Genomic DNA, 26,585 nt, shown 5'->3' on the forward strand with positions numbered 1-26,585 from the left:
AGCAGGCTCCATGCAGGGAGCCCAATGTGGGACTCGATCCTGGGACTCCAGGATCACGCCGTGAGTCAAAGGCAGAGACGCTCAACCGCTGAGCCACCCAGGTGTCCTGGAATATGCAACTCTTGATGTCAGTTTGAGCCTCACTCACATTGGGCATGAAAATTACTTTAGAAAAAAAAAATAGAATTTGGAGTTGATTTGGTAAGCTTCAACCACCATGAGTTTTTGTATCTCATTTCAGAAGGAAAGTTTGATCAGGCATCAATACGCTGGACAGACTAGTAAAGAGAGACCAGCCTGGAATGCTGTTGTGTTCCTTTTTGGCTCTTCTTTTTCTCTTTCTTTCCTAGAATTGGTCGGTCACCAAGTTGTGTCCATTGGTTGCTGCCTTCATCCTGCAGAAATTGAGTAGTTTTTCAGAGAAGATTTTAGTGGGGAACATTTATGTAAGGTTTATGATTAGAATTCTAGGGCACCTGGGTGTCTCAATTAAGTGTCTGCCTTCAGCTTGGCTCATGGTCCCCAGGTCCTGGGATCAAGCCCCACATCAGGCTCCCTGCTTGACGGAGAGTGTGCCGCTCCCTCTCCCTCTCCTCCCTACTCATGCATGTGCGCGCGCACACACACACTCTCTCTCTCTCTCTCAAATAAATAAACTCTTTTAAAAACAAAGAAGAATTTAGGCAACTGAAAAGTTAAAAACTTGTTTGGCTAACATGTATTCATTACCCTCAGGGTGAAGGATCCAGAGGAGCACAGTATAATGATAGGAGCACAGTAGCTAGGCTGTGTGTGCGCATTGTTCTATTGAATCTTTATGATAGTTTATGAAGTGGATACCATTATTGTCCCTATTCTGTACAAAAGGATACTGAGAGGGGATCCCTGGGTGGCTCAGCGGTTTGACACCTGCCTTCGGCCCAGGGCGTGGTCCTGGAGCCCCGGATCGAGTCCCACATCAGGCTCCCTGTGTGGAGCCTGCTTCTCCCTCTGCCTGTGTCTCTCATGAATAAATAAATAAAATCTCAAAAAAAAAAAAAAAAAAAAGGATACTGAGGCACAGAAGGGGGTAGCATATCTCATTCCATGTCACACTGCTAGTTAGGTAGAGGAACCAGAATTGGGATTCAGGTTTCTGGCTGGAGGGCCGAAGCTCTTGATGACTATTCCATTCTGCTTCTCTTGCCCCTCCCTTCCTTTTTTTTTTTAATATGGAATGAGCATTTTCCTCATATTACACATTATATTGATATGTGATTTTCAGTGTATAATATTTCACTTTGTGGGTGTATCATTTTCCAAGTTTTGACTATTCACCTATGGTTGTACTTCTTAAGTTGTTTAGAATTATTCACTTTGATTAATGATACCCTTATAATCAGAGGCACCTGACTAGTTCAGATGAGCATGTAACTTTTCATCTCTTGGGGTCATGAGTTCAAGCCTCACATTGGGTGTAGACATTACTTAAATAAATAAAATAATATCCTTATAATCTTGATGTTCATCTCTTGAGTATTTCTAGGCATAAAGTGAATTGGAGTTACTGGATTATAATTTGAATATTTTTAAAATTCTTGATTTATATTATCAGCTAACTTGCTGATTTCATGGCATCATGACCAATATGACGGATTATCCTTTAAAACAGCCATGGCAGGCATAGAGATAACATGTTGTCATGATATTTTAATTTGCTTTATTTTTTGTTGTTTGATTTAGTGTTAAAGAGGTTCTTTTTTTCTTTTTAACTCATCTGCCATTTGTATTTCTTTGAGTCATTTGTTTGTGTCCTTTGCCCAGCTTTTTCTTTCGGTGTTCATCTTTTTTTTCCCCTTAAGATTTTATTAATTTATTTATGAGAGACAGAGAGAGGCAGAGACATAGGCAGAGGGAGAAGCAGGCTCCCTGTGGGGATCCTGATGTGAGACTCAGTTGAATCACAACTTAAGCCAAAGGCAGATGCTCAACCGCTGAGCCACCCAGGTGCCGAGATGTTCATCTTTTTCTTACAAATTTTACAGGCATATGATAAAGATGTTAATTCTTTGTCACATATGTTATATATAATACTTCTTTCTTGTTAACTGTTTTCTTTTTAATTTTGTTTGGTGCTTTTGTCATAAGAATTTTTTCTTAAGGTCACAATTTCACTAATTCAAGTTTCTCCTATTATTTCTGTGTCTTAGCTCAAAAACTTCCTCATTCTGAGGCTATTCACTTTTTTTTTTTTTTTCCAATGTGGGGTTTTCTTTTTTTAATTGTTGCTGTGTTTTGTTTCTAATGTCTCCTTATCTTTTTCTTTTTTTAAAACATTTTATTTATATATTCATTAGAGACACAGAGGCAGAAACACAGGCAGAGGGAGAAGCAGGCTCCTTACAGGGAGCCTGATGCAGGAATTGATCCCAAACACTGGGTTCACACCCTGAGCCAAAGGCAGATGCTCAACTGCTGAGCCCCCAGGCATCCCCACATCTCCTTATCTCTTAGACAACAGAACGTATTCCAGTGGATTAAAAATATAATTCAAAAATATACATAATTCAGTATTTTCCAAATAGTTTAATAGCTTTTTGGCACCGTTTATGGAATAATCCTCTGCTCCCCACTAATTTTTTTTTCCCACTAATTTTTTAAATGACAAGCTTTTTATATTCTAGGGATTGTTTCTGAATTGTCTCTTCTGTTTAAATTTGCTGTGATAGTGACAATGTACACTATATTAATTACTGTGGCTTTATAATATATTAATATTTGGAAATAGAAAGTTGCCTTCAGTTTTTGGAAATTTCATTGCTATCATTATCTTGTTTGTTTTTCGGACATTTTAAAAATACTGTATGTAAAGGAGAAAGAATGAACAGCTTTATGATGTTTGGCCTTTTTGATCATGGATATAGATAGTGTCCCTGTTTAGTGAGGTCTTTTATGTTTCTTGGGAGAGTTTTATAACCTTCAAATATGTCTGCAAAATTTTAATTGTGGTTATTTTTATTTTGATACATTTCTTAATAATGGTAACTCCCTTCATTTCTGTATTTTTTGTATTTTCTATGTATTAAATATGTATGTATATACAGTTTTAAGTTGATAATCCATCTTATTCCACAAAGAATTTGAGAAAATACACAGAATATATAATTAAGAAATGAAAAAGTCGGGACGCCTGAGTGGCTCACTGGTTTGGTGCCTGCCTTCGGTTCAGGACGTGATCCTGGAGTCCTGGGATCGATCCCGCATCAGGCTCCCTGCATGGAGCCTGCTTCTCCCTCTGTCTATGTCTCTGCCTCTCTCTATTTCTCTGTGTCTCTCATGCATAAATAAATAAAATATTTTTTTAAAAAAATAAAGACATGAAAAGGCTCCTGGGTGGTTTAGTTGGTGCTCAGTTGGTTCTTGATTTTGGCTCAGGGTCCTGAGATTGAGCCCTGCATCAGGCTCCATGCTGGGCAGGGATCCTGCTTGGGGCTCTATCTCCTCCTGCTCCCCCCCCCCCGACAAAAAATAAGATATAAAATCAAAACCCTAGAAAATACAAATTAGAATAGAAAATTATATTACATAGTTTGGGAGGAAACAAATTGATCAAGGTATGGCCAACTAAAAAAAATGGTAACTCACGATCCTGTTACATGGGTCTCAACAATGAAAAAAAAAATGTCTTAGTTTGGAAGAAAAGCTTTTTCAAGCATGCAACTCAAAAATTTCTCCCACGTATCCTTTAGTGTAAGCCAAGGGCATAATGCCAAAACAAAACTTGGTGAAAGCAGTTCTGTAGGGGATAAGACCATGTGACCCAAATATACCCAGCTTTTTTTTTCTGATGGTCTGGCATAATTCTGGGATAAAGCCTAGAATAGAATGGTGAATTCCACACAGAGGTCAAGTCAAATCAGGACAGAAAAGTCTCCTTTGGATTTACCAGTTAAGGGCCATTGCTCACCTTAAGCAATTCAATAGAGAATTGGGGAACGGAAACCAGACTGGTGAACCAAGGCATGGAAGGAGAAATAAAGGAGTTGAGATAGCTAGTGTGAGGTTGACCATGAAGGGAATAAAGAAATGGTAGATGCTAAATTATTGAGTGGGTTAAAGGAAGATTTATGCAAAAGATTTGAGCAACATAGAGCTGGCAAAGAAGAGACTGAGGCAAGAGGGGGAGTGCCGATTTAGTAGGCTCCCAAGTATGCGGGCCAGGCTGGTGGCTAGGAACATGGCCAGGCAGCAGGGGCCCCTGTTAACAGGCTAGGCTTCTGCATCCTCCTACTCAGGCGTAGTCAGCAAGGGCTGATAAGTAAGTGCTCAAGTGCCAGTTTTCCTCTCTGCCGGCCCCAACGTTTGCAGGTGCCAGGATCACTGTGCCAGTCTAAGGGAACCTCTTGCTTATCCTAGAAGTTGATCAAATGATTTTTCAAAAAAATGTCCTTGGGGCATCTGGCTAACCCAGTCAGTAAAGCATGCAAATCTTGATCTTGGGGTCATGAATTCAAGCCCCATATTGGGGGTAGAGTTTACTAAATAAATAAGTTAACACTAAAAATTACTTCTTAAAAAAAATATTTATTCATTTGACAGAGAGAACTAAGCAGGGGGAGTGGCAGGCAGAAGGAGAGGAAGAAGCAGGCTGCCCACAGAGCAGGGAGCCTGATGCAGGACTTAATCCCAGGATTGAGACGAAGGCAAACACTTAACCGATTGAGCCACCCAGGTGCCTGTGGGGTTTTTTTTGTTTGTTTGTTTTTGTTTCTAAGATTTTACTTATGAGAGCACAAGTTGGGGACGAGGGATAGAGGGAGTAACAGAGGGACAAGGGAAAGAGAGAAGCAGGCTCCGCACAGAGCCGGAGCCCAACACAGGGCTTGATCCCAGGACCCCAAGATCATGACTTGAGTTAAAGGAAGACACCTAACCGATTGAGCTACCCAGGCACTGGGGAAAATTAGGAGCACCTGGGTGGCTCAGTCAGAAAATTAGGGGCACCTAGATGGCTTAGTAGGTTAAGTGTCTTCCTTCAGCTCAAGTCATGATCCTGGGGTCTTGGGATCAAGCCCTGAGTTAGGCTCCCTGCTCCGTGGGGAGCCTGCTTCTCCCTCTCCCTCTGCCAGTCCCCTTGCTTGTGCTTGCTCTCTCTCTTTGTTAAGTGAATGGATAAAATCTTAAATAAAATAAATTAATGAAAACAAATGTTTCTAAGCTTCACTTTGTCACCAGGATGACAGAGAATATAGAAAGGATCTGTTCTTCAGAGGACTACCTACTTTCTAGCTGCCTTCATTTGGTTTGTGGTGGATTAGAGACTACAGTTCAGTAGTTCCTTCTCCAGTGCCACTGAGTTGAAGGTGGTAGCCAAACGTCCACATGGGGAGATGCCTTGTAGGCAGTGAAACTAGGGAATTGCAGAAATGGATCTGAAAGATCTCTGGAGACAGCTGAATTTAAAAAAGGCTAGCGGTTGGAGTGGCTACAGAGCAAGGAACAGGACCTTGATGTATTCAGAGGAGCAAGTGGAATAGCTCTCAGAGACGAAGGAAGAGACCTGGGAAAGACATAGCCAAGAGAGAAAAGAGGCTAGTGAAGAAGGAATACAAGTTTCATACCATCAGCTGCCAGAGAAACTGAGATTGAGGGTGAGGAGAAGTTGGCTGCTATGGTTCTTGCTACATGGTGCTTGTGGACCAAGCAGAGGGACCACAGAAGGCTCAAGGAGGAGTGAAGTCCTTTTATTTATTTATTTATTTATTTATTTATTTATTTATTTATTTATTTATTTTTTAATATTTCATTTATTTATTCATGAGAGGCAGAGAGAGAGAAAGAGGCAGAGACACAGGCAGAGGGAGAAGCAGGCTCCATGCAGGGAGCCCGACGTGGGGCTCCAGGGTCACGCCCTGGGCAGAAGGCGGCGCTAAACCGCTGCGCCACCTGGGCTGCCCTGAAGTCCTTTTAATAACATTGGGTTCTGAAGATAGGAGAACAAGGCCATATACAAGTGTGTGCAAACTATATGTATGATGTCATCTCATCTATATAAAAACACTTACCCATACGGGAAAAAACAACTGAATAAATAGCAAAGGGCTAGGTGATTATCTCTAGGTATTGTGAATTTTTAAGGTTTTATTTTTTAAGTAATCTCTATACCCAACATGGGGCTTGAACCCACAACCCCAAGATCAAGAATCCCACACTCCACTGACTGAGCCAGCAGGTACCCCATGAATAACTTCAAAAAAAATCTTTAATGTGTTTCATTTTTCAGATTTCTCTAAATGAACTAATATACTTTGATAATCTAAAAAATATATATATGTTCTGAAAGTAAACGTAAGCCTTTTTTATTATCATTGGTCCACAGAAAGCTTTGAAAAATCTAGAAAGCATGGATGACTGAAGCAAGGAGAGAGGTAGAGCATGAGAGGGGGGAACTCTTTTTTTTTTTTTTTTTATTCAATTTAACATATAGTGTATTATTAGTTTCAGAGGTAATTTAGTGATTCATCTCTTGCTTATAACATGGAGTGCTCACTACATCAACTGCCTTCCTCAGTGCCTATCACCTGGTTACCCCAGTGCCCATCCCCCCATCCACCCCCCCTCCAGCAACCCTCAGTTTGTTTCCTAGAGTTGAGTCTCTTTGTGTGTTCTGTGTGTGTTGTGTGGCTAAGAGAAACTGAGTGGAAACAGTGGAGTCTGTAAAGGAAGAGAAGACATGGATCAGAAGTGCTAAAGGGATGTTATAGCTCACAGAGCAGTACTTGGTGGGAAGAGAGACCTGGGCCGGCCAATTAGGTTAGTTACCAATTCAGGGGAGAGATTCCCTTCTCCTGTAGAATGTTAGGTAAAGGGATCCACTACTTGAGGTGATGCTTTGGGCTTTCTAAGCCCTGTGTGGGAGAGGCCGTGCCTTGCTACTTTGTATCTGATTGTTCTCTGTCAAAACTGAAGCTACTGCTTTTGAGTTCCTGAGTAGAGGCTGATGTTCAGGAACCTTACATGTGTTTTTTTCACAGGGAGGGAATACTCTGTCGGCTCAGTTCCCTGGCAACACAATTGGTTTCTATTTGTACTCCTTGTACTTTTACTTTTTCTACCTGGATTTTAATTCCAGTGATTTCTTTTAGGTTAGACCTGGTTATTTATAAGCAAGTTATTTATATTTAAAAGTTTTTGAATTCAAGGCCAAGAGGAGATGGATTTTTCTGTGTTCTTCAAATTGTTGTATGCCTCACAACTCAGTAGAGCTCAGAGATTGTTTTTCCTCCGTCAGTTTTATAGTTGAGGATATCAAAATAGCAATTGTCTGGAATGGTCAGCATTAGCAATTTATGGCTTATAAGTTTTTTGTTCTTTGTGCTTTGGTATTTTTCCCAAGAATGTCACCAAGGTAGATGGGCTTTTTTCTCTGTTCCTTAACTGCAACATGTGGAATTACCCATCCTTGTTGGGGTACTAATTTTGGGACCTTCCCGAACTGAAAAAACTTTTTTTTTTTTTAATCTGTGAAGAGCAGTGGTATAAAGTAGTACCTCTCAAACTTTAGCATATAAAACCACTTGGAGATCTATTATTTTTTTTTTTTAATGTTTTTAAGATTTTATTTATTCATAAGAGACAGAGAGAGAGAGGCGGAGACACAGGCAGAGGGAGAAGCAGACTCCATGCAGGGAGCCCGATGTGGGACTCGATCCGGGGATCCGGGATCATGACCTGAGCCGAAGGCAGATGCTTAACCGCTGAGCCACCCAGGCGTCCCTGGAGATCTATTAAATTGCAGATTCTGATCCTGTGGATCAAGAGGAGAACCTGAAGGGGTGCCTGGCTGGCTTGCTTAGAAGAGTATGTAACTCTTGATCTCAGGGTTGTAAGTTCAAGCCCTATATTGGGTGTAGAGATTACTTAAATTAAAAAAAAAACTTTAAAAACCCCACAAATATAATTGTTTAAGAAACAAAGAGTAGAGCCTGAAATTCTATGCTTCTAACAAGTTCCAGGTTATGCCATTGCTGCTAGTCCTTAGACCATGCTTTGAGAAACAAAGATATAAAACAGTGCTGTCCAACAGGGTAGCCCCATGTGACTATTGAGAATTTACAGTGTGACTAGTTCACACCAGTTGAGTAGAGTTCTCAGAACCTACCTACTTTTACCTAGAACCATTGTAGCTGTTCTGTCCCTTAAGTTAGATAGTAACTCTTTAGGGATGCCTGGCTGGCTCAGTCAGAAGAGCATGGTGACCCTTGATCTCGGGGTTATGAGTTCAATCCCCACATTGGGTATAGAAATTACTTAAGTAAATAAGCTTTGGTTTATTAAAATAGACAGTAACTCCTTGAATGCAGAACCAGCTCTTTGTAGTCTTTGTACTACCTTGTGGGTGGTCCTGACTACCAGCATGGGTATAGTGTTAAGGTACCCAAATTGGAGAAATGTTTCTCTAATAGAAGTAACAAAAGCTTTGTGTAAGACTAGGGCAAGAATACAAAACACTTTAATTTTGAATTAACCTTGTATATACTTAAGTCAAATTTTTTTGTGAATTAGATGATTGTTCAGACCCATTTTACTGTTAGGTATCTGGGTACTTTGGTATTCACAAGGCTTAAGAGCTGGAAACTGAATTGGCTCATTTTTCTTTTCCTGTTTTTTAAAATATGTTCAATTAGTTGAGTACCTACCAACCTGAGTGTAGTGCTGAGGAACAAAAACAACTTGTTAGACATGGTCCCTGTCCTCAAGGAATTGGTGGTTTCACAGAGGAGAAATAAATGAATGTCAAGTTGATGGTATGACACAGGAGGTAGTGTTGTGTGGTAGTCACTCTCAGGACCATTGGAGTCTGGATCCAAGGTCTGATTCTGATTCCAAAAAAATAGAGTGAGGAAACACTATGATGGGGTATTTTTCTAAGGTAGAATTTAGTGAAAAATAGCCAGGCCCTCTGTCAGTGTTTTTATTAATAGTTACAGGAAATGTAAAGGATTTAAACTAATTTTGTTAACAGTTCTTTAATATCATCAAATATCCAGAGTTGAAAAAAAAAATCCAGAGTTGAATCTAATTGTCTCATGTCCTATCTTTTTAACATTGTTTGTTGGTTTGAATTAGGATCCAAAGAGATCCATATGTTGTGATTGATTGCTATATTTCTTTAAAGATTTTATTTGTTTAAGAGAGAGAACACGCGCACGTGTGTGTGTGTGTGTATGTGTGAGAGAGAGAGAGAGAGAGAGAGAGCGCGCGCGCGCGCAGGGGGAGGGGCAGAGGGGGAAGAGAGCCTCAAGCAGACTCCCTGCTGAGCGCAGAGGTCTACAGGCCTGGCTTGATCACAGGACCCTGAGATCTTGACCTGAGCTAAAATCAAGAGCTGGAGGTTCAACTGAGACATACCTAGGTGCCCCATTATTGTATTTCTTATATCTCTTTTTATCAGGGTTTCTCAACCTCAGCATTATTGACATTTGGGGGCCAATAATTCTTTGTTGTGGAGGATTGAACCTATGCATATCAGAATATTTAGTAATATATTTGGCCTCTACCCACTAGAGATGCTAGTAGCATATCTACCCCAGTATTGACAACCAGAAATGTCACAGGCCTTGCCAAATGCCCCCAGAGGCAAAGTTACCCAGGTTGAGAACCACTGATATGTAAATTCTCCCTCTATCCTTCCCATTTTTTGCCTTGGTGATTTATTTGCAGAAGAAACTGGGTAGTTAGTCCTGCATAGTTTCCTTCAGTTGGGATTACGCTGATTTCATCCCTGTAGTGTAATTTAACATACTCTGTCACCAATTTCCTGTTAATTGGTGGTTGGAGCTAGAGACTTGATTAGTTTCAGATTTTTTGTTTTTTATAATAAGACTGCTTCATAGGGGGTAGTTTGTTCTTCCATCAGGAGGCACATAATATCTGTTGTGTCTTTTTGTAATTTAACAACCATTGATTTCCTAATTAATTTGTCAGGGATCGTTTTTGTTTTAAAATGTATTTATTTTCATTTAGACAAGCTTTATTTTAAATAACAATCTGTGGAATAAATGAATGAATAGATTAATAACAAGCTGTGTTCTCCCTTATAAAGGAAGGGGAAATGGAAGGTGAGGCGGTTGAAGCCATTGTGGAAGAGTCTGAAACTTTCATTAAAGGAAAGGAAAGAAAGACTTATCAGAGACGCCGGGAAGGGGGCCAGGAAGAGGATACTTGCCACCTACCCCAGAACCAGACTGATGGGGGTGAGGTGGTCCAGGATGTCAATAGCAGTGTACAGATGGTAATGATGGAACAACTGGATCCTACCCTTCTTCAGATGAAGACTGAAGTAATGGAGGGTACAGTCGCTCCAGAAGCAGAGGCTGCTGTGGACGATACCCAGATCATAACTTTGCAGGTTGTAAATATGGAAGAACAGCCTATAAACATAGGAGAGCTTCAGCTTGTCCAAGTACCTGTTCCTGTGACTGTACCTGTTGCTACCACTTCAGTTGAGGAACTTCAGGGGGCTTATGAGAATGAAGTATCTAAAGAGGGCCTTGCAGAAAGCGAACCCATGATATGTCACACCTTACCTTTGCCTGAAGGGTTTCAAGTGGTGAAAGTAGGTGCCAATGGAGAGGTGGAGACGCTAGAGCAAGGGGAACTTCCACCTCAAGAAGATCCTAGTTGGCAAAAAGACCCAGATTATCAGCCACCAGCCAAAAAAACAAAGAAAACCAAAAAGAGCAAACTGCGTTACACAGAGGAAGGCAAAGATGTGGATGTGTCTGTCTATGATTTTGAGGAAGAACAACAGGAGGGCCTGCTGTCAGAGGTTAATGCAGAGAAAGTAGTTGGTAACATGAAGCCTCCAAAACCAACAAAAATTAAAAAGAAAGGTAAAATGAATTTATCCATTTTACTCTCATAAAATCATTTTGGGATAAAGCAAATAAATAACATAGGGTATATGCAAATTATTTTATAGTAAGTGTTTTTTGTTTTGTCTTTTTAAGATCATGAGCTGGGTACCAGTCGTTTTAACCAGTCTAAAAGAAGTTTTTCCACACTGAGTATTTTTTAAGTCCTGAAGACAAAAAAGTAAATCTTTTAGTGGCATTGAATAATAATGATTTAACATGACTTAGATTGAATATAGTTAAAAAGGCTAATGAAGTTTATTTGTAGAAATTTAACATTCGGGTTAAACTTGCAACAAGTAAGTGTTTTGTTTTGCATATAGGTGTAAAGAAGACATTCCAGTGTGAGCTTTGCAGTTATACGTGTCCACGGCGTTCAAATTTGGATCGTCACATGAAAAGTCACACTGATGAGAGACCACACAAGTGCCATCTCTGTGGCAGGGCATTCAGAACAGTCACCCTCCTGAGGAATCACCTTAACACACACACAGGTGCTGGATATGAATGTTGGGGGCTATAACATGGTAAAGGTTAAAACTTCGGTTTTAAGTATTATCTAAGCTGGTTCCCGTGGGAAGTTAAAGAATGATTTTTGTTCTTCTGCTGTAATCCTGATTTATAATAAGCAGATGAATTTATAGGTAAATGTAAAGGAATTTTTGTGGAAAATAATCAAACTGTTTAAGGATGGTGAGCCAGAAAAAGATTATCTATGGTAGCTAACCTGTCATGTTTCCTGAAGGACATCACCATTGTGTTGCTAAGGTTTTTTGGTTTTTTTTTTTTTTTTTTCTAAGGTTTTTAACATCCGTGACAAAAAATGACCCCCCAAATTCCCAGGCACTGTAAGGATGAACATTAGAAATAGCATGCAGTTCTCCCTTTGTTAAAAACTATGATTTCTGGTTGTTTCACCTCAACTGAGGTAATTCATAATCTCAGAATGGACAGTTAAGGCATTATTCTAGCAATTCAGACACTCATTTGTGTTCCATACACACTTTAATATTTTGTATTAGTGTCATGCTGGCTGTGGTTAGGTCCCAGGAGTCACTAAAGTGGAGGTACTATGCACTGGAGTTCTCTTTAGGCTCCCTTCTGGTCTCTTTGCTCTTTTATATTGGCATTTGCCTGTGAGTGCTAATAGAAAGTTCTCTCCGGGGGATCCCTGGGTGGCACAGCGGTTTGGCGCCTGCCTTTGGCCCAGGGCGCGATCCTGGAGACCCGGGATCGAGTCCCACGTCGGGCTCCCGGTGCATGGAGCCTGCTTCTCCCTCTGCCTATGTCTCTGCCTCTCTCTCTGTGTGTGACTATCATTAAAAAAAAAAAAAAAAAAAAAAAAAAAAAACCCTTTAGAGAGTTCTCTCACACAGTTCTTCATGATGAGTAGCTTTCCTGTATCCACATGTGCTGGTAGACTGCTGAGCATGATCGAGTTTGGCCTATAAGTGATATACTATGCATTAGTATATTCTTGGCTAATATGATCTGGTCACTTTTCATTATTTCCCTGCTTTCTACTCAGACACTTGATAATATATTTTATTCAGTAATTTGAAGACAGACACTGTGCAAGGGCATATGACTAGATAAAAACATTTGGACGCATAATAGGACTTCCTAAAATGGGAGTGCTTGATGTGGGCACTGTGTGTCATGGTCTAGTCCTCAACTTTGAAAATAAGAGTGTAATATGTCTGGTTGCCCAGAACTGATTCAGCAGGACTAATTCATACTAGTCAAACCCTCAAGGGTCAGATTCAATCAGAAAATCAGTTTATGGTGAGGACTGTACCTTTTTTTTCTGGATGCAGTTGTATTACACTGTAGGCAACACCCTTGCCTATATGAAGAAGATGTAGCAAGTGAAGGGTGACTTGGTAAGCATGGACCCTGAGCAGAGGGACATAAGCTCATGTGGTGCAACCCAATGAAAATCTCTATTGCACAACAGTGTGTGTTTCTTTCCTAATTGCCATGCTTATATGTCTACCAGTAGCAGGCCTCTTTCTGTCCCCTACATAGTACTAGGTAAACATTAGAAATTCTTGGTTTCCAGTTTAGTTTATCCTAACAGAAGTGGATCCTTGGTTTCCTTCTCATTAATTGTTTTACTTATCTGTCTGTGCTGCCAGACAATATTTTTCATAGACAAAAAACTCTTTCCTCCACTCCTGTATCCCCGGTGATACTAAAGAAGCAAACTGAGCAAATGAACTTACCTTGCAATTTCTTAATTACCGTCATACTTTAATCACACTTTGCTCTGAGGGTCTTCTCTATCTCAGAATCATTTCTGCAGATGGCTAGTCCCATTCATTACATTGTGACTGTTTCTAATTCCATTCACAGAGGTAGCCTGCCTTTGATTTTGGTGTTTGGGGCTACCTTGTTGTCACCCCTTACCCAAAGTGCACAATTATAGATGGTCCCTAGTTTTTGAGTAATAGGCTATGAAAACATCACTGTGCTCTGCTGTCAGCTTATCTCCTTATTGTCATTATTACCTGAGGACATTTTCAGTTGCTGTATTTAGAATATAAAGTGACTAGACGGGATCCCTGGGTGGCGCAGCGGTTTAGCGCCTGCCTTTGGCCCAGGGCGCGATCCTGGAGACCCGGGATCGAATCCCACGTCGGGCTCCTGGTGCATGGAGCCTGCTTCTCCCTCTGCCTATGTCTCTGCCTCTCTCTCTCTCTGTGACTATCATAAATAAATAAAAATTAAAAATAATAAATAAATAAATAAATAAAGTGACTAGAGAGGATCCACTAATGTAATCAGTCAGTTATGTTGGGAGGCTACTATGTGAAGACATACTAAAAACAGTAAGATTTCTTCAGTAAAAGGAAAAAAAATTGTATATTATTAGCTTGTAAAAATGTTTATTTTTTATTTTTAAAAAATATTTATTTATTCATGACAGAGAGAGAGAGAGAGAGAGAGAGGCAGAGACACAGGCAGAGGGAGAAGCAGGCTCCCAATGTGGGACTCGATCCCAGAACTCCAGGATCATGCCCCCGGCTGAAGGCGGCGCCAAACGCTGGGCCATCAGGGCTGCCCTGTAAAAATGTTTATTTTATGATTTGACATTCAGATCACAGAATATTAGACATGGATGTTTGAAAGTGATCTGTTGGGGCTCCTGGGTGGCTTGGTTGGTTGAGCGTCTGCCTTCAGCTCAGGTCATGATCCTGGGGCTTGGAATAGAGCCCCTCATCAGGCTCCTTGCTCAGACAGGAGCCTGCTTCTCCCTTTCCCTCTGCTCCTCCCTCCCACTGCTTGTGCTCTCTCAAATAAGTAAATAAAATCTTAAAAAAAAAAAAAGTGATCTGTTTAGGCACGCCTGGCTGACTGAACTGGGTAGAGCATGTGACTCTTGATCTTGGGGTTATGAGTTCAAGCCCCATGGTGGGTGTAAAGATTACTTTTCTTTAAAAAGAAGTGATCTGTTGGGGCACCCGGTGGCTCAGTTATCTTTAAGTCATATAAAAGGCAGTACTACTTTGTAAAGCCTTTGATAAGTTTCTTAAAATTATCAAAATAAATTTATATAGAAAACAAGCTATTGTATTTGGTTTTGGGGGGTTTTCTGGTTTGAGTTTTCTTTAAAAATTGTCAGAATAAGGACAGCCCAATGACCCTATATGTACAGTCATAATTTTTTTTTTATTGGAGTTTGCCAGCATATAGCATAACACCCATTGCTCATCCCACCAAGTGTCCCCCTCAGTGCTCATCACCCATGTACAGTCATAATATAGTAAGAGTTGATGTGCAAAAGAATCTTGGGTCAAATAACTATTAATTATGTGATTTGTACTTGACAAAACACTAAGGCTTAAGAGATGACTTTTTTTTTTTTAGATTTATTTATTTGAGAGAAAGCATGTATAGGTCGGTAGGGAGGGGCAGAGGGAGAACATCTCAAGCAGACTCCTCACTAAGCATGGAACCCAGTGCCAGGGGTCCATTTCACGACCGTGAGATCACGATTGGTGCTGAAATCCAGAGTCAGCCGTTCAGCCTTCTGAGCCACCCAGGTAGCCCAAGGTGTTCTATATTTTTTTATCAAGAGTTGAAACAGACTGGTGTTTCTCTTAACTTTGATACATAGTGATCAGAATTCATAAACTAGGGATAAAAAGGATTTTGTATTCTGGCTAGCACATGAAATCACAAGTATAGGTATTATGGTCCATGAGAGGGAAGTCTTTCACTATCACCACAAGGGTGTCTGGCCTTGATTATTGATTGATTATACAGTTTTTTGTTATTTATTTATTGATTCGTTCATTCATTCATGAGAGAGAGAGAGGCAGAGACACAGGCAGAGGGAGAAGCAGGTGCCATGCAGGGAGCCCAAAGTGGGACTTGATCCTGGGACTCCAGGATCACACGTGGGCCAAAGGCAGGCGCTAAACCACTAAGCCACTCAGGCGTCCCAGAAAGTGGGGGGATTTTGTATTCAAAAGCATACTCAGATGGGTAATTAAGAGAAATTAAATCTTTAGCATGTGTTTTCAGTGTTCCAGGGTCAGTATTAGAAAGTTAGCCAGGCCCTGCTATAGCTTTTAGAGTTACTCTCAGGCTAGTGGTACAAGGTTGTTGAGATGACCAGGGTTCAATGTCATACTGCAGTTCTTGTCAAATGTTGAACTGTCATTAACTGTGCCCTTGATCTTGTTTTCTTGTTATAACACCTTTCTCTAGGTACTCGTCCTCACAAGTGCCCAGATTGTGACATGGCCTTTGTGACTAGTGGAGAATTGGTGCGGCATCGTCGTTATAAACACACCCATGAGAAGCCATTTAAGTGTTCCATGTGCGATTACGCCAGCGTAGAAGTGAGTGTTCGGCTCCTAGTTGGTCCCTTTCTTAAGACTGTGATTCCAGGATAAGGATAAAAACGACCCAAACTGACTTCAGATGAGATAGAAAGTCTTACAGGATTATTAACATACCCGCTCCCCTTCCCAGCCACAAAAAGTAATAAAACTGTAATGAGTGTGAAAGATTTACCCTTTTTAAAAAAAAAAAAATTATTTATTTATTTATGATAGGCATAGATTCAGGAGGGAGGGAGAAGCAGGCTCCATGCCGGGAGCCTGACACGGGACTCGATCCCGGGACTCCAGGATCGCGCCCTGGGCCAAAGGCAGGCGCCAAACCGCTGAGCCACCCAGGGATCCCCCAGATTTACCCATTTTTTATAAAGCACTAGTTCCACATATTTATTACAGGTAAGTTCTTTGAAACATCAAAGAGATAACTATACTAGTGGAGGGCATTTAAAAATGGGAAATATGAGGGAAAATTTTTTAAAATTTAAATAAATAAATAAGAATGGAAAATATGAGGACACCTGGGTGGTTCAATCGGTCAGGTGCCCAGCTATTGATATCACCTCAGGTTTTGGTCTCGTGGTTGTGAATTTAGGCCCCGCGTTGGGCTGCACACTGGATGTGGAGCCTACTTTAAAAAAAAAAGGAAAATGTTATCTCCTTTACTATTTGAAGCTACACTGTGAACAAAACTGGATAAGAATGCTGCCAAAAAGAAAAGTATGTATTATTCTCACAGAAAACAAAAACTACTAAATCAAATTATTCGCCAAATTTAGTAATACATTTTAAAAATAAATGATTACTGGGACACCTAGGTGGCTCAGTGGTTTGGCGTCTGCGTTCGGCTCGGGGCATGATCCCAGGATCCAGGATCAAGTCCCATATCGAGCTCCTTGCAGGAAGCTTGCTTATCCCTCTGCCCCCCCCCCCCCACCCCCGTGTCTCTCATGAATAAATAAGTAAAATCTTTATTAAAAAAAGCGATTACTAAATAAACTATATCTAAAAGCAAGGAGAATTGAACATTAGGAAATTACTGGTGTGAGACGCCTGGGTGGCTCAGTGGTTGAGCGTCAGCCTTTGGCTCAGGGCGTGGTCCCAGAGTCCTGGGATCGGGTCCCAGAGCCCTGGGATCGAGTCCCACATCAGGCTCCCTGCGAGGAGCCTGCTTCTCCCTCTGCCTGTGTCTCTGCCTCTTTCTCAATGTCTCATGAATAAGTAAATAAATTAAAAAAAAAAAAAAAAAGGAAATTACTGGTGCGTGCTACATTGAGTGGAACTATAAAATTCAATATTCATTACTATTTAAAGTCCTAGAAAATTAGCAGTAGAAGAAAATGGCTTTACTATAAGGAGTATATACCAGAAACTTATAGTCAGTCCATCCCAGTTAACTGAAACATTGGAAGTATTCTCATTAAAATTTGGAACAAGACCACCCGCCTATCTGGCTCAGTTGGAAGAGCATCCAACTCTTGATCTCGGAGTTGTGAGCCCCCAAGCTTCATGTTGGGTGTAGAAATTACTTAAAAGTGGGATCCCTGGGTGGCGCAGCGGTTTGGCGCCTGCCTTTGGCCCAGGGCGCGATTCTGGAGACCCGGGATCGAATCCCACGTCGGGCTCCCGGTGCATGGAGTCTGCTTCTCCCTCTGCCTGTGTCTCTGCACCTCTCTCTCTCTCTCTCTCTGTGACTATCATAAATAAATAAAAAAATTAAAAAAAAAAAAAAAGAAATTACTTAAAAGTAAATAATAAAAACTTGAAACGAGATATCTGTTCTTTTTTTTAAAAGATATTTATTTATTTATTCATTCATTCATTTAAGACAGAGAGAGACACACAGGCAGAGGGAGAAGCAGGCTCCATGCAGGAAGACCAATGTGGGACTTGATCCCAGGACCCCAGGATCATGCCCTGAGCCAAAAGCAGATGCTCAACTGCTGAGCTACCCAGGCATCCTGATACCTGTTCTTATTACTGTTTCAGCATCAACATTGTATTGGAAATCTTAGCTAAATAAATATGAATTATAAGTGATAAAACAAAACTTAGTTATTATAGCCATACTTGCTTACACAAAAAAATCCAAGAATATCAGCTGAAAAACTTAGAGCAATAAGAGTCCATTTGAGTGACCACATACAAGAAAAATACACAGAGCCCAGTAACTTACCTTAATATGATTGATAGCAGAAAATAGGTTCACATTCTAATAGAAATAAAATTATTTAGGGGTAAGCTGAACAACACAAAAACATCTGATACTGGGGCACCTGGGTGGCTCAGTGGTTGAGTGTCTGCCTTTGGCTCAGGTTGTGGTCCCTGGGTCCTTGGATCGAGTTCCACTTCGGGCTTCCTTTGGGGAGCCTGCTTCTCCCTCTGCCTGTGTCTCTGCCTCTCTCTCTGTGTCTCTCATGAATAAATAAAATCTTTTTAAAAAGTTTAAAAACATCTGATACATATCTGGAAGGAAATTGATCTGTAAATAAGCATAAACTACTATGGAAAATTTCAAACCTATACAAAAGCAGAAAACAGGGCAGCCTTGTTGGCTCAGCAGTTTAGTGCTACCTTCAGCCCCTAGGGCATGATCCTAGGTCTCCGGGATCGAGTCCCACGTCGGGGTCCCCGCATGGAGCCTGCTTCTCCCTCTGCCTGTGTCTCTGCCTCTCTCTCTCTCTCTCTCATGAATAAATAAATAAAATCTTTAAAATAAAAATAAAACAGCTGATTTAAAATGTTTAAAAAAGAAAACCTACAGATATAGAATAAGATAATATACTTCTATAAATCTGTCACTCAGCTTCAATAGTTACTAATAACCAATCTTGAGTCCTATGCCCTATCATTTACTTAGCTTCTTTGGATTATAAGGATTAGAAAGCAAAGATTATAAATAATGAGGAAGAAATACCGTTATTTTAGACTTCGTATTCTAAACTTCAGTGCCCAAAACTAAGCCTTTGTGCCTGACCCACAGCATTCACATTACAGGCAGTGTTAACGGAAGTAAGAAGTCTGATTACTTAAAAAAAAAAAAAAAGTCTGATTACTTTCATGTTTCAGGTCAGCAAATTAAAACGTCATATCCGTTCTCATACTGGAGAGCGTCCGTTCCAGTGCAGCTTGTGCAGTTACGCCAGCAGGGACACATACAAGCTGAAAAGGCACATGAGAACCCATTCAGGTAGGACGTCTTCCCTCCGTGTACTAATGAGCTGCTTTTCAGTGGATCCCATGGGACCTTGTGAACCACATCACACCCCTATTGCTTACCTGAATGGAAGCTGGCATAAAAGTAGTAGAATTGACAGATGCTTTTCTGGTATACCTTCTGAATTCATTGTTCTGAATATACATTGAAGAATGGAAGGTTTCAGCATTGGAAGTCTGGGTAGATTACCTAACCCAGCTCTTTGAGTTTCCCCCATACTGTCTTTCCCTAAAAAAAAAAAAACAAAAAAAAAAAAAAAAAAAAAACAGGGGTACCTGGCAGGTTCAGTTGGTAGAGTGTGCAACTCTGGATCTTCAGGTCATGAGTTCAAGCCCCATGTTGGATGTAAAGATAACTTAAAAAAGAAAAACTTGTTGGTCCTCTTGTCACCCAAAGGCATGCCTTGTAGGACCAGCTCGCTCTCTCATATGAATGACTCTGGTGGAGCTAGCAGAGCAGAGCTAGAAGCTGCAGTTTAGGACTTGATTGCCATCTTGTGAGAACAGTTGCGAGCCATGCAACAGGCCTGAGATTTGGTCTAGCTGGTAACACTTGAGGATTGTTTGTAGCTTAGCTTTTCTGCCACCTGACTACACCTGAATTACCACTTGAATTACCCTCCAATTAAATGACAGTACTCATTTCATCTAATTTGTTCATTCTATATTTCCTTTTAAGGGGAAAAACCTTATGAATGTTATATTTGTCATGCTCGGTTTACCCAAAGTGGTACCATGAAGATGCACATTTTACAGAAGCACACAGAAAATGTGGCCAAATTTCACTGTCCCCACTGTGACACTGTCATAGCCCGAAAAAGTGATTTGGGTAAGTAAAATAACTAGTGGCAAATGAAAAAATATTTTTGAGGATTTGTGAAAATAGGAAGATCATAAATAACTTCCTTTTCTGAATTGTATATGTGAATGGCCTGCAACTTAACAACAGCCATCATTTAACAACTGTTTTTGTCTTCTTTTTTCTCTAACTGCAATCAGACTACAAGATTCTTTCCTAAATATATCTCATTTATAAATTAATGGGAGCTGTAATGAGAGGAAATGTTAAACCTTTAATTAGTAGCCCTTACCGGTAACGTTCAAATCTCCAAATAGGGAAGTGACATAGTATGATTCAAACTAGGGTCTGTCCATTTCAGTTTTTCTCAGAACACTTGTACTTTCTTTAAGTAATTAGACTGTTTTATTGATTGAATGATAACTATATTTCTGTGCATAATTAAACTACAGCTTATACAGAGGCTGAATTTATCAGTAGAAATTGTAGTTGGGGGACACCTGGGTGGCCCAGCGGTTTAGTGCCTGCCTTCGGCCCAGGGTGTGATCCTGGAGTTCCAGGATTGAGTCCCACATTGGGCTCCCTGCATGGAGCCTGCTTCTCCCTCTGCCTGTGTCTCTGCCTTTCTCTCTCTGACTAAATAAAAAAAAACTTTAAAAAAAGAGAAATTGTAGTCAGGTCATACATACTTAAAGGTATGGTCACCTGGATGTCTGCCTTTATTTTTCCTGTTTAAAAGAGATAAAAATATTGCCCTGGTCTTTTTTCTTTCCTTTTCCTTTTCCTTTTCCTTTTCCTTTTCCTTTTCCTTTTCCTTTTCCTTTTCCTTTTCCTTTTCCTTTTCCTTTTCCTTTTCCTTCCTTTTCTTTTCTCTTCTCTTCTCTTCTCTTCTCTTCTCTTCTCTTCTCTTTTTCTTTTTCTTTTTCTTTTTCTTTTTCTTTTTCTTTTTCTTTTTCTTTTCTTTTTTGCCCCAGTCTTTAACCAAAATGCATTGCTCCTTGAATATTATTATTATAAACATTTTTATGTTTAGCTAAATTGCTGTACGTTACAACATGTCTTTTATTATTTTGTTTTACTTTCTTAACTCATTTGATGTTCACGGCAACCATATAAAGTCACCAATGCATATTATTTTAGCTTTATAGGCGATGAACTTGAGTCACCTGACAGATGGTTTTGTTTTGTTTTTTAAGATAATCTTCATGAAAGACAGGCAGAGACATAGGCAAAGGGAGAAATAGGCTCCCCATGGGGAGCCTGATGCGGGACTTGATCCCAGGACCCCAGGATCGCGACCTGAGAAAGGCAGACCACTAAGCTACCCAGGTGCCCCCTCGACAGATGTCTTGACCAGAGCTACACAACATAGCTTATAATGTCAAAGCTGGGCTTGAGTCCTCTCAAGAGCCTCGAGCCATATCTTACACTGAGGAACATAAAAGTATCTGGGTCATAACAGGAGCATACTGAGCTACAGCATAAACATGGCCTATATTTCCTGTAGCATCGGTTTTACTCAAAATATTTTGAGTGAACTTATGCAATTTAGGTGATGTCTTAAAACATTTTTATATTAATATAACCATATTGAGCAAAATGCAGGCTAGCATGCATTTTTTTGTAAGGTATAAGTGTTTTTATTTCTCTTTAACATCTAATACACGTTTAAGGTGAAACCATGAGTTGGAAGCAGAGGACTTTGGGCTCCACGTAAGACCCACGGGTCACTTGTTCATCCTACTGTGCTGTTAAGAGGACTTTTTTTTTTTTTTTTTTTTTTTTTAATTTTTATTTATTTATGATAGTCACAGAGAGAGAGAGAGAGGCAGAGACACAGGCAGAGGGAGAAGCAGGCTCCATGCACCGGGAGCCTGACGTGGGATTCAATCCCGGGTCTCCAGGATCGCGCCCTGGGCCAAAGGCAGGCGCCAAACCGCTGCGCCACCCAGGGATCCCAAGAGGACTTTGTTACAAGGATTTAAGAGGGGGATGCCTGAGTGGCTCAGTAGTTGAGCATCTGCCTTTGGCTCAGGTCGTGATCCCAGGATCCTGTAATCAAGTCCTGCATCAGACTCTCCACAGCTTGCTTCTCCCTCTCTCTGCCTGTCTCTGCGTCTCTCTCTTTGTCTCTCATGAATAAATACATAAAAATCTTAAAAACAAACAAACAAGATTTAAGAGTCAGTGTCCTCTGATAATTGAATGAGTTTTACTATTATTATGGTACAGAAACTAAATTAATATCTCATGGCAGGGATCCTGGGTGGCACAGCGGTTTGGCGCCTGCCTTTGGCCCGGGGCGGGATCCTGGAGACCCGGGATCAAATCCCACGTCGGGCTCCCTGCATGGAGCCTGCTTCTCCCTCTGCCTGTGTCTCTGCCTCTCTGTCTCTCTCTGTGTGGCTATCATGAATAAATAAATAAAATCTTTAAAAAAAAAAAAATCTCATGGCAGGGTCGCCTGAATGGCTCAGTGGTTGAGTGGCTGTCTTTGGCTTAGGTCATGATCCTAGGGGCCTGAGATTGAGTTCTGCATCAGGCTCCCTGTGGGGACTATGCCTCTGCCTCTCTCTCTCATTCTCTCTTTCTCTGTCTCTCATGAATAAATAAATCTTTTAAAAATAATAATAATAGTAATATCTCATGGCAGTGTGTATAAGCTATTAGGCCACTGTCTGGATTATCCAAATTTTAAAAATTATTCACTTTTATTATGTAAATATCTTGGATTATGCAAATAACTACTTGCATGATACCCCTTAGGTCCTACATAATAAGGAACATTACCTCCCAAAACCAATCCCAAAGAAGTTTGTGTTCCTTCTTTAAAGCAGGCCTGATTGCACACTAATTATATAATTAAAATTTATCACTTTGTGACACAGGAAAGCATGGACTTTGGAGACTGACCTACTAGAGTCAAGATTTACCTCCAAATACTGCTTTTTTTCCCCCACCTGATATATAGGAAAAATAATTACCCAATTGTTACAAGTATTTCATAAGCACTTTTAGACTGATAGGCCTATCTCAGGACTAGAAGGGGAAGTTGAAACCTAAAAATTATTTGAAATAATATATGCATGTATAAAAGGCTTTCATATAATGCTGTACATGTGTAGAGAGTAAGAAAGAAAAGCCTTCCTTCATTTCCATTCCCCAGAATTGGTCCTCTTTAAGTCTGTTTTGATATCACTCTGAGTGAAGCAGATCGGTAGCTGCATAAGTTCATGATCCCACATGCAGCTAAGCTTTCATTGTTCTTGGGCAGTCCAGCTATTTGTCTTTGTCAGGTATGTTCCCATTTTTTTCAGTGAGTTCAGTCATTCATTCATTCTACAAATGTTTGGGTGCCTGCTATGTGGGAGACACCATGCAATGATTCAAAGTTGGGTGAATCACCTGAACTTTGTTTAAGCCTCTAATCCTTCCTCCCCTTTTCCTTCCACCTCCCTGGTCTCAGTAAGTGACCTCTTTTCCTATTTCATAAAAAAAGTAAAGGCAACAGATTGGAACACCTAAATTCCTGTTATCAAACCTACAAACCGGTCTGCATTCATCTTCTCTTTGCCCATTTGCTACAAGAAAGTTGACATTACTCCTATTTGTGCCTTGATCCTACTCTCTTGCCTTTGCAGCATTTATATTGTCATGTACTGCCTCCTTATCTTTATGCTTTCTTTCCTAGATCTTTCTCCTCAACTCTAAACATGCTTTTATTTCTCCTGTCTTAAAGAAAAAATCTTCCCTGTCTAGGTTTGACTGTTTTTTTCTTTAAGTCTCTAATTTTTCCTGTTAAAACATAATCTGGAAACCTGGAAATATTTTTTTTAAGGTTTTCTAAATTATTCATAACAGACACAGAGAGGTGGAGACACAGGCAGAGGGAGAAGCAGGCTCCCAATAGGGAGCCTGATGTGGGACTCGATCATGGGACTCCGAGATCATGCCCTAAGCTGAAGACAGATGCTCAACCCCTGAGCCACCCAGACATCCCAACTTGAAAATTTTTGTACATAGAAACTTTTATTGCTATTTTTAAAATTTAATTAAATTTTTTTTGTTAACACTTAAAATCTAAAAAAAAAAAAAAAAAACTTAAAATCTAGCATCTTAGCGAGTTTCTAATGTGTAACACAGTATTATAAACTATGGGAATTAGCGGCGCCTGGCTGGCTCTGTTGGTAGAGCGTGTGACACTTGATCTCAGGTTTGTGAGTTCGAGCCCCATGTTGGGCATAGAGATTACTTAAAAATGAACTTTTTTTTAAAAAAGATTTTATTTATTCATGAGAGACACAGAGAGAGGCAGAGACACAGGCAAAGTTAGAGAAGCAGGCTCTCCACAGGGAGCCTGATGTGGGACTCGATCTCCAAACCAGGATCACACCCTGAGCCAAAGGCAGATGCTCAATGGCTGAGCCACCTAGGCATCCCTCCACCCTTTTTTTTTTTTAAATATTTAAAAAAATAGGGGATGCTTGGGTGGCTCAGCGGCTGAATGCCTGCCTTTAGCTCAAGGCGTGATCCTGGAGTCCCGGAATCAAGTGCCACATCAGGCTTCCTGCATGGAGCCTGCCTCTCCTTCTGCCTATGTCTCTGCCTCTCTCTCTCTGCGTCTCTCATAAATAAATAAAAGATTTTTAAAAAGGATTTTAGAAAATAAACTAGGAGAATTATGGTATACAGTAGATCTCTAGGACTTACTCATCTTTAGCTTGCTTATTTTATTTTATTTTATGTTATGTTATGTTACGTTATGTTATGTTACTTGGGTGTTTAGGTTTGACTTTTTATGAGGATTGGCAGGTAAGGAGATAAGAGTTCTATCCTTCACAGTTCTCCTTCCTCAGTTTCTGATTGTCTTCCCATCTAGCTTACACCCCATTCTGTACAGTGACATTTCCTAAGATCACTAAATACCACATTGCTTAATGCGGGAAACATTCCATTTACCATCTTTCTTGATCTCTGTAGAGTGTTCTTTATAGCAAGCTGTGCCATCCTCCTTGAAACACTTTCTTCCCTTGGTTTCCATGGCACTATATCCTGTTGGCTTTCTTCTCTGACTCTTCTTTCTCCGCCTTTTCTTGTTTCTTGTTTTGAACCTTTTTCCTCCCATTGGCCTTACCTCTTAGTTTTCCTAAAGCATGACCCATACTCTTTCTTGATCTTAGTGATTTCATCAGCTCCTATCGTCTAATTTAAATCCTAGTAACTATAGTTTGTTTTTTTTTCTTTGTAACTACAGTTTCTATTCTAAATTTTTCCTTTGAGCTAGGCTTATCTAGCCCTTGCCATCCTTATCCTCACTTTGATATCATTGGCTTTTCATATTTAACATGTTCAAGAGGGTCTAAGACCCACATGTTCCCTTTCCCCAAAAACAGAGGACATTAGTCCTTTTCCACTGTTTGTTGTCTCAGCAAATGGCCCCAACTGCCTACTTGGTTTTGACTTTCAAACCCCAAAACCTGGAGGTTGTCTCTGATACCCACCTTTTTTCTTGATCTGAATTCAGTGAATAAATCCTATTGATGCTACTTTCTGGGTTTCTTATCAGTTCTCCCTGCTTCTTCCAAGCCACCATCTTCTCTCACCTGTCCTGATTCCATATCTTAACCAGTCTTTCCACTTCTATTGTTTTTTTTTCATCTTTTTTTTTTTTTTAAGATTGTATTTATTCATGAGAGACACAGAGAGAGACCGAGGCACAGGCAGAGGGAGAAGCAGGCTCCATGTAGGGAGCCCAACGTGGGACTCGATCCCGGGTCTCCAGGATCATGCCCTGGGCTGAAGGCAGTGCTAAACTGCTGAGCCACTGGGCTGCCCTCGTCTTTTATTTTTATTTATTTAAATTTTTGCCAACATATAACACCCAGTGCTCATCACTTCACGTGTGCTACTTTTCTACCCTCTTCTTCACCTTTTAATTCACTTTCAGGACAGCACCCAGAGTAATTATTTTAAGAAGCAGAGAAGAATGAATTATTTAACTTGTTTAAATGCTCGTTTGTGGGCAGCCCAGGTGGCTCAAGCGGTTTAGCACTGCCTTCAGCCCAGGGCCTGATACTGGAAACTTGGGATCAAATCCCACATCAGTCTCCCTGCATGAAGCCTGTTTCTCCCTCTGCCTGTGTCTCTGCCTCTCTCTCTCTCTCTCTCTCTCTCTCTCTCTCTGTGTTCTCATGGATAAATGAAATTTTTAATTAATTAATTAATTAATTGATGCTTGTTTGTGTTTTCACAAGTTAAACTGGGCTTTGTTTTGCTTTCAGGTGTCCACTTGAGAAAGCAGCATTCCTATATTGAGCAAGGCAAGAAATGTCGATACTGCGATGCTGTGTTTCATGAGCGCTATGCCCTCATCCAGCATCAGAAGTCACACAAGAATGAGAAGCGCTTTAAGTGTGACCAGTGTGATTATGCTTGCAGACAGGTAGAGACCTTCATAGTTTGAAAGCAGTTGACTCCCCATCAGTGTTAGATTTTTATCAGAGGGTTTTTAGATTCCTCATACGCTATTTTTAAAGATGGTATTTTCAAACTGATTTATGAGGAATGTCACCAAAGGTCTTACTTCTTGATTTTATCACTTCAGTCTCCAGCTGATGTTTTATTCAGTTATAACCTATCTCCCTCTCAGGCAAACTATTGGCTGCTTTCTCAGAACTGGGAAATTAAGTCCAGGGCCTGAGGGAAGGGAAGAATGTGGTACTGGAGCCTGGCGGGTGATCTAGACAAGCAGCCAATAGGAGGGAGCATATCTGTCCTGGGATTTAAGGAAGCAGTTTTGCACCCCAATAAAAAACTTTAATCTCTGAA

The 26,585-nt window shown here is 40.5% G+C and overlaps 1 protein-coding gene across 5 annotated transcripts in view; it reads left to right on the top strand.

The window, feature by feature from the left end:
* Nucleotides 1-26,585, top strand: part of CTCF (CCCTC-binding factor) — a 54,877-nt gene that overhangs the window by 18,858 nt on the left and 9,434 nt on the right. For all 5 annotated transcript variants that reach the window (XM_077887276.1, XM_077887278.1, XM_077887296.1 and 2 more), the window contains 6 exons: nt 10,085-10,874; nt 11,219-11,389; nt 15,612-15,745; nt 18,812-18,932; nt 19,638-19,787; nt 26,039-26,199. In XM_077887276.1, the coding sequence (XP_077743402.1) occupies nt 10,094-10,874; nt 11,219-11,389; nt 15,612-15,745; nt 18,812-18,932; nt 19,638-19,787; nt 26,039-26,199 (1,518 nt within the window). In that variant the 5' untranslated portion in view covers nt 10,085-10,093. The remainder of the gene's footprint in view (nt 1-10,084; nt 10,875-11,218; nt 11,390-15,611; nt 15,746-18,811; nt 18,933-19,637; nt 19,788-26,038; nt 26,200-26,585) is intronic.

Source organism: Canis aureus, chromosome 3 (genome assembly GCF_053574225.1).
Source record: "Canis aureus isolate CA01 chromosome 3, VMU_Caureus_v.1.0, whole genome shotgun sequence".
NCBI lineage: Eukaryota > Metazoa > Chordata > Mammalia > Carnivora > Canidae > Canis > Canis aureus.